Consider the following 15,590-nt stretch of genomic DNA (forward strand, 5'->3'; position numbering starts at 1 on the left):
TACCCTTAGGTCACATAACTAAAAACCCCCTTTTCCCTCTAACCAACCGTGAAACTTGAGCTAGGAGTAGAAAGGGCAATAGTGCCACAGGCAGTGTATGAACTGTTATAACTGTTCAGATTTCAGACCTCTCCTTGACATTCAGGCCTTTTGCGGCTAGTGCCGCGATTCTCTCACTGTCGAGGTGGCGCCTTATTCAGGTCTTGCATGCATGGCTGGGTGCGAAATATTTTGGATGCGCATATTTGCTTAGAATTACATGACGTTCGTTTTTTTACAACAAGAGTTCCCACGGCCAGCGCGTATTGTTTTACAATTGATTCACAGCAAATCTACCTATCGATTAGCAGGAAATCCGTTAGTGGATGCGTGGAAAGATTCCTTTTGTCAAACGTGCCCAGAAGTAGATTTTTCAGTTCGAAATCAGTTTCAGAAGTTCAGTATAGGATTAAATTACTCGTCTTTAAACGGGCACCTCGTGCAGTCTTTGTCAACTGCTCAAGAGGTTTCGTGCGTTTAAACGCACAATGCCAAAAACGCAAAATGCCAAAACTGAAATGCTTGGAAATACGAAACTAAAATAATTAGTTTAAGAAAAGTGTTCTACAATTTTAAGAGTCTATACCTTTAAAATTTACTCTTTTATATTTTATAGTTTAATTTAGTTGATATAGTTCACTTTTGCTCTTTTTTATTTATTTTTAATATCAGCGATTTGGCATTTCCCATATAAGTCATTATGCAAATTTAACACTGTCCACCATTTTACGTGGTTTAGCATTTTGCGTTTTTTTGCGTTCTTCGCCGTATCGATTCCTTGTATCTATGACATTAAAAGATCGATTTGCAGTCGCAGATTCAAGCGGTCCGTGATGACAGACTAAAGATTGTATGGTCGCTCTAAGACTAACATCTATTAAAAATACCCATTTTCCACAGTTCGAGACGGCGACACGGTAAAACACTACCGCATCCGACAATTGGACGAGGGAGGGTTCTTCATCGCTCGTCGCACCACCTTCCGCACACTACAAGAATTGGTCGAGCATTACAGCAAGGACGCTGATGGCCTGTGCGTCTCGTTAAGCAAACCATGTGTACAGGTCAGTAAGCCTCTTACCTTTCCACCAGCAGGGGATCCTGGCTTAGGCCTATCGATATTAAACGACTGTCGCGCAAACTTTACCTTTACTAAGTGGACTTTAACTCCATTTTAAGTTTTGTAACGATCTTATTATGGTTATCAAATTATAAAAATATCTACTCTAAATTCTGAGGAATGCGCAAGGTTTTAATAAAGAGGAATGTGTGCCAAACACATATTTCACTAAAAATGAAGCGATCCTATTAATGGATCTCCTCGCTCACACTTTTCGCTCGATATGTGTCCTCAAAATTTCCTGGTGGGAAGGCTCGAAAAGTAGCCTTATCGTCTATTGATCAAGTTATGTTGGACCGGATCACATTTGCTCGGTAAGATACACTTTGTTGAAAGCAGGACGAATCCCTATTTACTTTACTAAATATACCACCGTTTGCCGTGCCTCCTCTACTTATGTCTATTATTTATAATGCAACATATTTACAACAGCGAATTCCTACCTTTACACACACTTTGGCAGTATCCGATTTCCACACTTGGGTAATAGGTTTCGTAGAACTGTCTTTTTCTTTATGTTATACTTTATTTCACATATGTTTCGAAATATCGGCATAATTGCAATTGGATTGGATTCAAACAAATGATAAATAGGAACTACAATCATCTTCATCATAATCAACCCATTGCCGGCTCACTACAAAGCATGGATCTCCTCTCAGAATGAGAAGGATTTTGGCCGTAGTCAGTTAAAACCACGCCGCGCTGGCCAAGTGTGAATTGGTAGACTTCACACACCTTTAAGAACATTATAGCGAACTCTCAGGCTATCTCACGATGTTTTCCTTCATAGTTACAGCAAGTATAATTTAAATGCTTAAAACGTTCATAACTCCGAAAAGAGTGAGGTGGTACCCGGCATCGATTCCCCTACCTCCCGATTAGGAGGCGGACATCTTAACCACTAGGCTATCACTGCTTGTTACCGACTACAATAGCTACTCCATTATATTATTATCAGCAACATGTTTTGCTGGTGAAGTACTACGAGTACTTATACTGCGTACCTAGCACCTAGAGGCTAAGGGACGATTACTAATGCCTATGACTTAAGCAATGCATTCCTAACATATTATTCTGTGTGTGTCGCATCGAATGTTAGACATTATACCAACATACAGCTGTCGTCACACAGCTTGAGTCTAGTTGCCTTTTCTTTTATAGACTAAATATAGCCATTCCTATAACACGATTTGCTGATGCCTATAACACGAGTGTACAACTTATTTTAGGCATCAGTGGTTTAACCTAATTCTTGGTTGTAATCTTATGGTGAAACAATAAAAAGATTTATTTATTTATTTATTTATTTATTCTTGAAACATTGAAAAACTGCGTTACAAAGTATCCAAGACTACGTACGAGTAGGTTACGTAATACATTACAGCATGTCAAAACTTCTTTTGAGTCCTCCTGAGTAATTTAGCATTGTTTGAAAATGCACTGTATAAAGAAAACTAACTTATTTAACTTATCAATTAGACATAGGCTTTTCAAGAATGCACCACCACATACTATAGCCCTCCGACTTCCTCCTCCATTTACTTCCTATCGGTCGTCGCATAAAACATAAAAAATAGATAATTTTTTTTACATGTAGCTTTAATATGGAGGCGAATTAACAAAACTGGCTGCAAACGTTCATCAGTGGCGGTAATCGGGTGTCATGTCAACTCGTTTGTTCGTAATTATTTATAAAAAAAAAAAACTTATTGCATAAGTTCCAATCCTCTTATTTACTTATAAAGTTTTAGACATTTATACAACCTTGGCGAACAGGGACGGGTATTCGCAAAACCTGTGTAAAGCAGTGATTTATTTAATAATATAATTTTTTGCTATCACTAAATATGGCCATCGTGCATCGTAACTCGTAACGAACGTGCATAAATCACAAAATTCAATATCGCCCATTTTATAGCCAACCTATAAAGTTTGCCGTTTGTGTCCGTACCACCATTGTATCTGGCTGCGTGAGAAATTTTTCTCGAGCCATCGATCTGGTCTGAGAGAGCCTTATTCTCAGAAAGGATTGATCCTACTCGGGGAGTGATATATGATAGTTACAATTGAATCATTCTCACAATCTTTGATCATCAGTTAAGTTTTGATAAAGATTCCAAAGACTTAAACAATGCTTATACGATCATGGTACACAACGTTGAAATCTGATAATAAACCCAAGATTTCTAAATGTCTTGATTCTAAATTGTCAGCTAGTATCATCAAGCAAGAACATTTTATATCGGCGCTCTGCACTTTACTCTCAGTATATTATTATCATATGACAAATTGTTAAGTTATATACTTTGTTTGAGTGAGTAATATGTTTCCATATTCCATACTTATATTATACTTAAATGCGTAAGTGTGTTTATATGTCAGTCTGTTGCCTTTTCACAGCCCATTCGCTTAACCAATTCAGCCCATATGTTAGATAGAGTAATAGCTTGCATCCATGAGAGAGACGGTAGCTAGTTTTATCCCGGAAAATCAAAGAATGCCCACGGGATTTTCAAAAGAGCTAAAACGAGGTCCTCCATCAATTAATTTAGGATTATTAAAATCAAGCAGCTACCACTTAGGTAGGTACACATTTTAGGACCGCACGAAACCTCAGGCTAATGCTATTTCATTGTAACTACTAAAGAATTTGCACGTGTTTAATCAAAACAATGTTACACTGCACATCGTCGAATTAATACATGATGAGTATGACCGAACAAAGGTAGCGTAAATATTATGAACTTTCTTACCTGGCAAAGACTCAATGTTGTCTGTCATGTTTGTTTTAGACAAATTGTTGATTTTCATAAAATCTTTATACTTATTCCATACCTACCATTACATGATACCAGTGTATATCGTATCAACAGTTTTATCAAACTCCACTTGCGTTTCGGTAGCAAAATATACACATCAATTGAAGAAATACATCGATTTTAAGATAAAAATATAATTATATCTATGATTCGAATAATTAAGTGATTATATTCACACAGGTGTGATTAAATAGCGGATTATAAAGATTACACGTAACGTGATGCGGTTCGATTTCTCGCGTTATTTATTGTTAAAGTATGTACACGTGCTCAAACGCTAACAAATTGCGAATTGACGTATGTTTGATACATGAACGAACAAAGGTAGGTTCTTATATCATAACTTATCCCACTTCTGATCCACGGCACGTTGTTGCCATCAAGAAAATTAATTTCTAAAACAAACTTTTCTGACTAGAGCTACATTAGGTCAGACTATCACATACAAAAACAAGCAAAACAAGATTTTACTAGGGCAGTTTATTAAAATTTATGAAAATACGCTCAAGTTCTAAAGTGAAGATCTGAAGTTACAGTATCTAGGCGGTTTGCTCAGCTCATAGACTAGATCTGTTTTTGTACAACGAGCAGACATGCCTACTCATCATGTACAGATTGGACTATATGTTTTGCGCGCACTATATATACCTATTGTTATACCTTGGATGACCATAAATAGTTACCTTAAGAGTGCTCTTCATGGTCGAGCGTGAGAGCATGCTATAGCAATCAACATTTACGGGCGGGACTTACATATTCAAAAGCGAGATACGCATCTATGAACAACACGAATCATCATTTTGTATTACGTTTATTTTTGGCGGTTTCATATTTTTTGACAAACTAAGACATTTACAATTATTATTATTAATTTAGGTTTGCCTTAAAGTTAATATGTATCTTTGCAATTTTGTAGTTTAGTTAAATTAATTAGAAGTTCTCAAAATTTTGATTAAAATACAGATATTTCAAGGGATATACAACTTTCAAATAAATATTATTTTTACTATATTATTGTCGAGCATAGATTATGAAGAGATAAATCGATATCTGACTTAGTTTTAGATCCTAGAATAATAGTCTGTGGTCTGTATGAAGAAGGCTGTAAGAAGGGCAACCGTAAGTTCGTAATCTATTAGAAATGTTCGAAGGATGTGACACGAATGTCCTGACTCCTGGCTATGTAGTAGATGTGTAGACTATGTTGTAATGTTATTATGATTATATCACAACGGAAATACCAATTTCTTATGTAATCGATAAATTATAATATATGGTTATTGTGGCAGGTATTTATATATGTCTAGTGAATACCTTTTATGGTAGTAAAATCGATTGAATGAATAATTATGATGTCCATGTTACATTATCATGAGGAAATGATGATATTATGAATCCTTTTATTCCGATATTCAGTGGTATTAACAATACCCCAAATCTTTAGTGTATAATGTATACATATATTATGTATGATTAATATTGAAGTGGAAGCATCACAGAGGCATAGTTTTTAACGCTCACCTGGGTATTCGATTATATTTCCCGTTTTCCAATAAAGCCACCATCATTTTATTAGCCTGAAATTGCTAGCGAGGGGTCCTGCTACAGCAGCGTCTATTAATTGAAAACGATTACCAAATAACTTTGTTCTCATCCGGTAATAGAAGTGGTGAGTGATCACATCGTGGCAGTGAAACGTTCTAACGTCTACTCTTCTGTACATATTTATATTATACAAATACATATACATAATTAATTAATAAAAGTAAATAAAATAACTGTTAAAATTTCTTATATTTTAGTCTATTTTCCATATCACTATGATTTATGACAGCATTTTCCGGGAAAAGTATCATTTAAAATCTAGGGGGAAAATAAGATTTTTATCGGTTGCTGCATATAGAAACAGCGTGGTACGCGGAAAATTGCGCACCTTACTTATAAGACCAATTGACCATACTACTTATCCATCAAAGACTTTCTTTGAAAAGGTATCATGATGTAATAATAGTCACGAATCCTGTCCTGAGCGAATTCGTGACTGAAACTTTTTGTCTAAATACGTCATAAAATGGTTTCACGAAGTTTCGCGGAATTAGATAAATACCGAGTGACTGACTCCAACATTGCCTCTGTATTATGTATCATGATTGAAATTGAAATCAAGACAGATCGTTTAAATTTTAAAAGATACAAAATATAAAAATTCAAAATTCAAAATGTTTTTATTCAACTACCTGAACTTTTACAAGTACTTTTGAATCGTAAAAACCATCTATGACCAATTCGAGATGCCTTTCCTACCGAGAAGAACCAGCAAGAAACTCGGTGGTTGCTCTTTTCATAGAGCAAACGGTTACGAACGATGATATATACTTTATTTATAATATTATTATCTATAATTATTATTTTTATTATTATTACCTATTCTTAACTTTTAACTAACAAAAACAGTTGTCTTATTTTAGTAATAGACTAGCTGATGCCCGCAGCTTCGCCCGCGTGGATTGGTCAGATCCCCTGCAGCATCAGGATTCAGGAGTTGGACTCCAAATTTTTTATGAAACAATGTCGCAAAGTTCCTCTATCGATTAAAAAAGAATTGACGCAAATCGGTTCAGAAATCTCGGAGATTTCGGTGTACATAGGTAGAAAAACACAACTCCCTTTTTAAAAGTCGGTTAAAAAAGTAGCCTATTTTACGCCCTGGTCAATCCTCTACTTGCCTGTGAAAGTCCCGTCAAAATCGGTTCAGCCGTTCCAAAGATTAGCCTTTTCAAACAGACAGACAGACAGACAGACAGACAGACAGACAGACAAAAATTTTAAAAACGTGTGATTCAGTTATGGTATCGTTCAAATAACCATATGAGCTTAATATGAGGTAGTTATTTCGAAATTACAGACAGACACTCCAATTTTATTTATTAGTATAGATGATGTTCGATGTTGAATTTGTGGTTATTAAAATATGTTCACGAAAACATTAATTTACTGAATCACATTAACTTGCAGTTTTCTACATAAACGTTTTCTTTAGGTAGGTACGTCTATCTTGTACGATACCCTTCATGTGCGAGTCCAACTCGCACTTGACCTTTTTATTTTTTTAAATTAATAAGCCAACAGTAATTAATTATATTTCCAGTGATTGATTGAAATTTAAAATTACTATTATTGTGATCGGTATTCTTAGATGGAAATACCGCCCCGACGATTAGCCGATTACGAAACGAATAACTGTGATCTAGTGTTACAATTATGCCATGAATGCATAAATTAAAATGATATATAAATCCCCGACACCGACTTATAATGATCTGATCATTTACGTCATAAATTGTTCACGTCACAAAAGAATATACATAATACATGTACATTGTACATATTTATATGTAGATTGTTGAGTATTTGGAGGTATATACTTATTCACTATAAAATTATTTTTGTAGTGAGAATTCATAGCTTAAAAAATCGCTAGACAATTTAATGTCCTTGTCCTTTATCTTTGCAGTTCTGTACCAATATCACTATCTTATTTTCATAAGCTACCATAGGAATGTACTTAATTGCCTCATTTGGTAAGTGGCTCATTTTTTGTGCAAAAGACCAGCCTGTATGTTCAATGCGGAAATGCAGCCAGACTGCTAGTAACAAGGAACTTTGGAAGGCTTTGGAACCACCAAAGCGTCATTTAACTCTTCTCAGTTGCATACGAATACGCCTCTAACCGCAAAGAAGTTTTTTTCTTTTGAGTTTATTACAACACAGGAGAACAGGAAACCTAATAATAACTTCGCGCGTATGAACGTTTTTGCAAAAAGTTAATAACTAGCGTTCGACCTCGCCGACCACAAAATACTGCAAAACGAAATCAAAAGTTAAAATAAAAGAAGTTTGAAGTTCGCAAAATATACCCGAATACAGACTGACCGAGCCATGTTAACAGGGCTCTCTCCGTCACTTACTCCATACAATCGTAGTTCCAATTTCATTTGAATATTAAGCAACAAAGTCCATGAAATTTTGCAGACTAATTCTAGAAACTAATATCTGTGTCTGTGGTGTTTTAGATTTTTCTAAAAATATGTATTTTTAAAATTACAGGGCCCCTGTAATTAGTTATTTTTAGTGTAAAATTACCTTATAATTAGTGTAAAAAGATTTGTATGTGAATTTTTAAGACCGCGTAACTTTGAAACGGAATATTTTAACAGAAATCTGGAAAACCACAGGCATAGATATTAGTTTCTAGAATATGTCTGCAAAATTTCATGGACTTTGGTTGCTTAATATTCAAATGAAATTGGAACTACGTTTGTATGGAGCGAGTGACGGAGAGACCCCTCTACTTCTCAAGGTTATATATACCCAATATCAGAGAAAAATAGGCGTAAAAAATTATTATGTATTCAAACAAGATAAAGTTAAAAAACAAAAATTCGATTACTACCTGTAAATATATTACTACAACGAGCGGTAAATATTTTAATGTAAATCATATTATATATTTTCAGAATCTATACAATTAATGATTAATAAAATCTATACGTAATTTGTCGATAAATTAGTTAGCAACTCGATAAGTTATTGAATTAACTAAACGAACTTACCTGTACCTAAGTGAAGTTCTATCATAATTATACGAGAGCTTTGTCCGAAATCAAAAATTGTATTGTGATTTTCCGGTTTCCGTGCCCAAAGGGTGCCAACGGGGCCCTATTTCTAAGCCTCCTCTGTCCATCTGACTGTCTGTCAGCGGACTGATGAAAACCGCATTAAAATCCGTCGCGAAGTTTAAAATATCTAAAAAAAATTCAAAAGAAAAATAAAACCGACTTCAAAAACCACAAAGACTAAAAAGTAAAAAATAATTTTGTTTCTACACGTGTAATGTATACATGTATGAAGTCGAGCGAGCATAATAAAAGAAACTAGAAATCCAAGTGTGAAGCTTGTTTTATATATATTTATATATATAATACTTGTTTTATACAATTTTATATACTGTGTAGTGATTATAAATACATCATTATATACCTCGCCAATCATAATTTAAGTAGTATGATATTATATTTTAAAATGTAAAATGAAATAAAAATTAGGTATTATTGTTGAATTTACTGAAAATAGATTAACATTGAATCCATAAGTAATAAAACCTATCAGCAATTTGATTTTTAGAGTCATCATTTTACAAAAAGATAGTGACAAAGAGAAACTCTATAAGAATTTTGTGACTGAGGTACATTTTTCGTCGTATCTTAATCAGTTCTGCTCTTTTCAATGTTACGTTCGTTGGCGAGACGCCATTCAAAATGAATTGTATTGAGAGAAGCAAAAATTTTATTCAATAGGTTGATTCTCGCCTTATTTCTTTATCTCTAATTGTGAGAAATTGCATAACAAGTTATGTAATATGATTTTTAAAGTATACCTGAACTCGTGGGTTGTCACGGAACTTTGTATAACTTTAATAGCTTCTCAAAAAGTTCAATAAATTCCTCTTTATTTGGAGCCGGTTTTAAAGTAGTTTTTAAGTTATGTGAATCGGGTAGAAGAACCTTACATAAAGATCAAAAAATAATATTCAATTCGTAGCATTGCTTTAAGGTAAGCAAAGTTTTTTTTTTATCATTATTAGCGCTCAATTTATATTCGAAACTGGATCAATAACCAACAAAGGTTATCCTTATTGTAATGGAAGCAAATAAATTATAATTTTATATTTAAAAGTAGATCAATAACCAACGAAAGGTTATGCTTATTATAATCGAAGCATATAGATTTTAACTATCGTGAATTTTAAATATTGTCATATGAATAAACAAAGCAAGTGACGTATTTTTTTAATGAGCACGATTGTTTCAATATTATAGTCTGCCGATACAAAAAATGACCCATCTTGTTTATTTTTAATCGAACTAGCATCGGTCCCAGCTGCACCATTAATAAAATAATTATGGTAATAGAATGAGTTGCTCCGTGTTATATTTTTAGCTTCAATGCGTTGCGCTTATAAATTAAGTTGTTTGAAATTATTACTTAACATTAATTTTTTAACTTTTTATTTAAAACGTGTTTTTAGCTGTTACACCTACTAGGAATTGTTATAATAAATGAGGTAGGTATATGTAGGTTTTAATAGTGAAGTAATCAAATATATTATCCGAGTTTATTTTAAAACAAAGTCACGCTCTATATTTTTATATTACTTACTGTAAAATCCCTACTTAATATTGTGAATGCGAAAGTGTGTCTGTCTGATACTTAGCTTTTCACGGTCTACCTGTTTAACCTATTTTGACGTTTGGTACAGATAGCATTGCATCCTGGGGCTACTTTTTATCCCAGAAAATCAAAGTTCCCTTGGGATTTTATAAAACCTAAATCCACGCGGAAGAAGTCGCCGCCATCATTTAGTTGAATATAAAACGCGAAATATGAAAAATCGCATGTGAATAAAAAGCAGAATACTTGTTTTGTTTGTGGTAGGACCCCGTAACTACTCACTGTACTTGTAATAATTATTATTGTAAGTTGTAATAGTTCTTTTATTAATATGCAAATTATATTCACTTTCTCGTGTTTATGTTTTGCTCCGTATACATTATTAAATATTAGCTAAAAGTAAAACTCCTAAGGAGTTATGAAGAAATGCCGTTTGATGGATAAAGCGAATATGCTAATATCGACATACTTATGCGATAACGCGCCGTTTTATATGACGTAGTGTTATGGTAATACAATATGTTGAATGTTGATATATGTTTCTATTAAAGGCTTGACGTACCCTTGAATTTACAACCTATAGGAATGTACTTCAGCATTAAATATTCATGTTAATTCAACAATTTGTCATAAAAGATTTATGGGAAACACATGAATTAATCTTCGCTAACCTAAAGTACGGAGGGAAATAAACTTGCCATATTCTTAATAGAAAAACCCTTATTCACATACGAGCAGATACCCGGCTGAGTTTGTTGTGGGCTCTTCCAAGAAGACCTGAGCGCGTTGGTAACCCTTGTAGGTAGCTTAAGTTTTAAGTTAACAAAATTAATTATCACCATTATATCTTACTAATTCAACAACTGACCATCAAAAAGTGTACAATTGTACCCAATTTGAATAAGTAATTTGACTTTGATTTCTATCCTAATCCGGGCCATAGATCCGGGCTTATTAAAGTAGCCTGACTAATAAAAATTTACACTCCTTAGGATTTATACATGGCTAGCATACACATTTTTGAAAAATCATTTGAGGTTGTATACTTTTATCGCTAAGGGTCTATGACATTAAAATTGCTAAGTTAATTCTAATGTCACAAAATTCATAAGTACCTACTCTTGGAATTATTTATTAGTTTTTATACGTAACGTACGTTTGTAGTACGTACCCAATATATGAAGTTCCCAAGACTGAATTATTCTGAATCTTCTTCACCTCGAATGTCCTAAAGCGTAACTGTAAAACTATCTGTATGAACTGTGTACTTAATAGATGGGTACGTACCTACTTGATAACGACATAAAATTTAATACCTAAATGGGAGTGACCTCTGACCGCTGTTAAAGCGATTTCGCGAACCTCTATATTTTCAGCAAACAATGTAGGCACATTGCAGGGCAATAAAATTTGATAGTCGCTCGTGTTTATTCAGATTCACATTTCCCAACCCCGTTTGCGGTTTCAACGCGGATCGCGATTGCAACATCCTTCTGTTTAGTAACGCTATGCGAATTATACGAATGAAAATAAGCACAATATAGTCCTTAGAATCTATTGGAATAGATACAACTCTCTTTAAAATGTAAATAATTTCATGAAAAAAAATAGGTCTGTAGGCCCAAAACCGTCATAAGTTTAAGACGCGCAGTCTTAAACTTATGACGGTTTTTGGGCTGTGTGAGAAACAAATAGGTAACAATTATCTGAGGATGTTTAAAGGTTATAATCTCAATAATTGAACAAAAAACAATTACTTTTTAAGAACTTTGTTTAACGGAATTTTAATTACTTATCTTTGTTTCCTCGGTAGAGAATTAACTTATTTACTTCCCGTTGTAGGACAAAGCCCTCAAACAACGAAAGATTTTAATGATTTTCAAGGTTCCGTACCTCAGAAGGAAAAATGAACCCTTGAACTTGGAAAATGAACTTCGTTGTCTGTCTGTCTGTCGTGTCTATCAAGAAAGGGTAATTAAAACCTATAGGGTTTAAGAAGATGAAAAAAAAAAAAACAAACTCGCTTGCTGTAAAATTTAATTCCATTAAACAGCGATTTTAGGTGTGTTGGCGTATTACCCTTTCTCCGTGAGTTCATTTCTTAGATTTTTTATAATAAGAGTACCTACCCCTTTCGCGACTTTGTCTGCGTAGGTTTATGTTTTTTAACAATTGGAATATGTCAAAAGCGTTTCTGTGGGGTTGGTTCTATGTTATAGTTTTTAACCCCCGACCCAAAAAGAGGGGTGTTATAAGTTTGACGTGTGTATCTATGTATCTGTCTGTGGCATTGTAGCTCCTAAACTAATGGACCATTTTAATTTAGTTTTTTTTTTGTTTGAAAGGTGGCTTGATCGAGTGTTCTTAGCTATAATCTAAGAAAATCGGTTCAGCCGTTTCAAAGTTATCAGCTCTTTTCTAGTTATTACTGTAACCTTCACTTGTCAGGGGTGTTATAAATTTTTAATTTACACTTGTTCATGCTAAATCTCAGTGCCTAGATCCGCAGCGGCTTAAATGGTCGGACAATAAAATGAATTTGTTAATCAGTAAGTTTCTTTTTTCACCCGACTACCAGTAGAGCCAAAATGAATGATTTTATATTATATTATGATTTAGAGATATGAGATTATATATTAGGTAATAGTAAATAAATTTTTTCCATAGACAATTATGTTTTTTTTTTTTACGAAAGTAAAATAATCATTAGGTTTGATGTAAAGGTACATAATACAGAAATGCTACACTTGTTATGCAACATAGATTTATGTAGAGCAAACATATTTTTAGAAATCAATATCACACGGCTTCCGTGGCAGATTCAATAGCCAGTAAAATGAATCGACACGATCAGCTGCAGGTATGCCAATCAGGGTTGACAAATCTGTGATTTGAAAAATACCATACTGCCGTTGTGCTTGGTAAAAACCAGCTCAGTGCAAGTTGTGCATATCAATTACTCTTCTTATTGGTTGTATAAGTTACGCCCTTGCGTTATAATTCGTATCCAAAAATTATGAAGAGAAGAGTCTCTTGATGGAGTGACCTTCTCCAAACCCGTAACTCACTCAAATAATCTGATTATAGTCGACAAATGACTGATTGCAGATAGCCTAGAAATATCAAAAAAAAAAAATATGAAAGAGAGCTTTTTAACTAAACTTTTTAAATAATCATACAATTGACGTCCGATTTCCAATCTATTTGTTTGTACGGAGTGAGATGCGATAGTCAGCGTCTTTGATGCCGTCTGATTAGTTCATTCGTCTTTCAACCTCTTATTTTGCGCGTAAACTTTAAAGGAACAGTACCTTACTAGGCGTTGACGCACACCCTCCACTTTCATCCAGATCTCTGTAAATTAACTGTAATATGAACTTCACGCAGAACCGACAACCCTGATATCATTCTACATATCTATGCATTAACTGGTTTACCCGCTATGTCCGCTGAGGAAAGTAAATATTTAACTTCCAAGAAATTTTGGATACCACGTATCTTTTAACCGGTTCCCAAGAGCATATTTTTGATTCCCTGTTATGAAACAAAGGATTTGGACTTTAAAATTTTAGCACCTTAATGAGGTATGAGAGTTCTCCATAACGTTCTCAAAAATGTGTGAAGTCTACCAAAGTGCCAACCTTCATTTGCCCTGACTGGTAGCTAGTAGATTACCTATGGCCTAATCCCTTCTCAATCTCAAAGGAGATCCGTGCTCAGTAGTGGACCGGACATGGGTGAGATGACGACGATGATGAATGTAATAAGTACGAAAGTTACAGACTTAGGGCCGGTGGCACATCACGCGGTTAAAGTAAGCTTACGTGGGTTAAAAATTAAGATACAAGTGGGTTGCACAAGTTACATGGAAAAAGAACCCTGATTAACCTGAGTCAAAAAAATTAGATGGAACAAAGAACCCGGATTTGTGTAACCCATAGTCACTTTTTTTGGTAATCAAATTTTAACGTTTTATTTTTATCGTCTGATTTGCAAATAGCCCTCAAAATAATAAAGGTTTAGACGGTTTAGACTGTTTAATTCAGCCAAATAAAGAGGTGAAGGTCGAGAAAATTAACGTGAAAACAATACATGAATAAACGCGAAAGTACCTTGTTGTTGAGGTTATATTGTTTATTGGAAAAAATTAACTACTTGTGGTTAGTCACTTTTAGTTAGCCTTGTTACCGTCTGGCGTCTACCTGTATACAGTACTTGCATTGCTCGAATTTTCCTGCTTAGTTTGCCATTTTCCTTATTTGCGTAACTAGGTCAGTTTCGTGCCTATTTACCTAAGTTTGCTACCCCTGACAAAATAGAAGGGACGTTATTTTGCGCCACTGGTTTAAGCGCCTGAAAAATTAATGCATGGAGAGTAGATTTTTGCTTTAAATCGTCCATGAACGTACTCGTGGTTGTCTTAATGCACAACAATGTTCTAAATTATAAACAATAAATAAATTCTCGATGTACTTATCATAAAAACACAAATCGATCAAGTTTCAATCGTCTTTTATCTGAGGAATAAAAAGGTTTTGACAGATTTTCTAAACAAAAACTGTCGATTCCTCAGATAAAAGTTATTTGACGATTGAAAAATCGGCATTAATGGAATAATTATTCAAAAATGATTTGAGAATAATGTGCCTGTGTATACCGTATGTAGTTAAATATACATAAATACCTGTTTTATATATATCTCATTTCTAAGCTTACATATAGGTAGCAACTGTTTTAGACAGATAGATCTTGTTTTAGTATCATGTAGGTGTATTGCTTAAGAAGTTTTATGCAGATGAGCAAAAAACGTCTGTGATGGAATCCGAATATAAATAATAAAACGTTTGAAGGTCATTGAACTTCTGTTACGTTAACTTTGCATCTTAATTTCTAGTGCAAAAGTGCGTTGCACTTATTTGGAAATGCTGAAGGCTGTCCATCAATGTGACATGTTGTATAACGCTTGCCAGTTTTTCGCATCGCACCGAGTTACCAAGCGCCGGGCGTGGTTACGTCAACTATGGCTGGGTGCACATTTTTGTATCGTTTTGGTGCATTTTTGATGTATCATGATGTAAAGGTATTAGGTATCATTCTGGAGGTCTGCTGCTGTACAGCGACAGATCGCAACCACCTCTGATTGGCTGAAACTCGCTCTATTCGGTACAATGCAATGGACTGTTTATAAAAACCGGTCAATTGCGAGTCGGACTCGCACACAAGGGGTCCGTACCATCATACAAGATATAACACTTATACGTGCAAAATTGCAAGTGCATGTGATTTAAGTAAACTGTATATAATTAATTGCTCATGAACACATTTTAATTTTTTTTTGTGATGTGACAAATTCATGGTTTTCGGATTTTTTCCTTAAC

The 15,590-nt window shown here is 34.2% G+C and overlaps 1 protein-coding gene across 2 annotated transcripts in view; it reads left to right on the plus strand.

Annotated features, from left to right (window-relative positions):
* LOC123875693 (tyrosine-protein kinase Src42A) overlaps positions 1-15,590 on the plus strand; it is an 87,267-nt gene that overhangs the window by 56,137 nt on the left and 15,540 nt on the right. For both annotated transcript variants that reach the window (XM_045921680.1, XM_045921679.1), the window contains exon 3: positions 940-1,103. In XM_045921680.1, the coding sequence (XP_045777636.1) occupies positions 940-1,103 (164 nt within the window). The remainder of the gene's footprint in view (positions 1-939; positions 1,104-15,590) is intronic.

Source organism: Maniola jurtina, chromosome 20 (assembly GCF_905333055.1).
Source record: "Maniola jurtina chromosome 20, ilManJurt1.1, whole genome shotgun sequence".
NCBI classification, from domain to species: Eukaryota; Metazoa; Arthropoda; class Insecta; order Lepidoptera; family Nymphalidae; genus Maniola; species Maniola jurtina.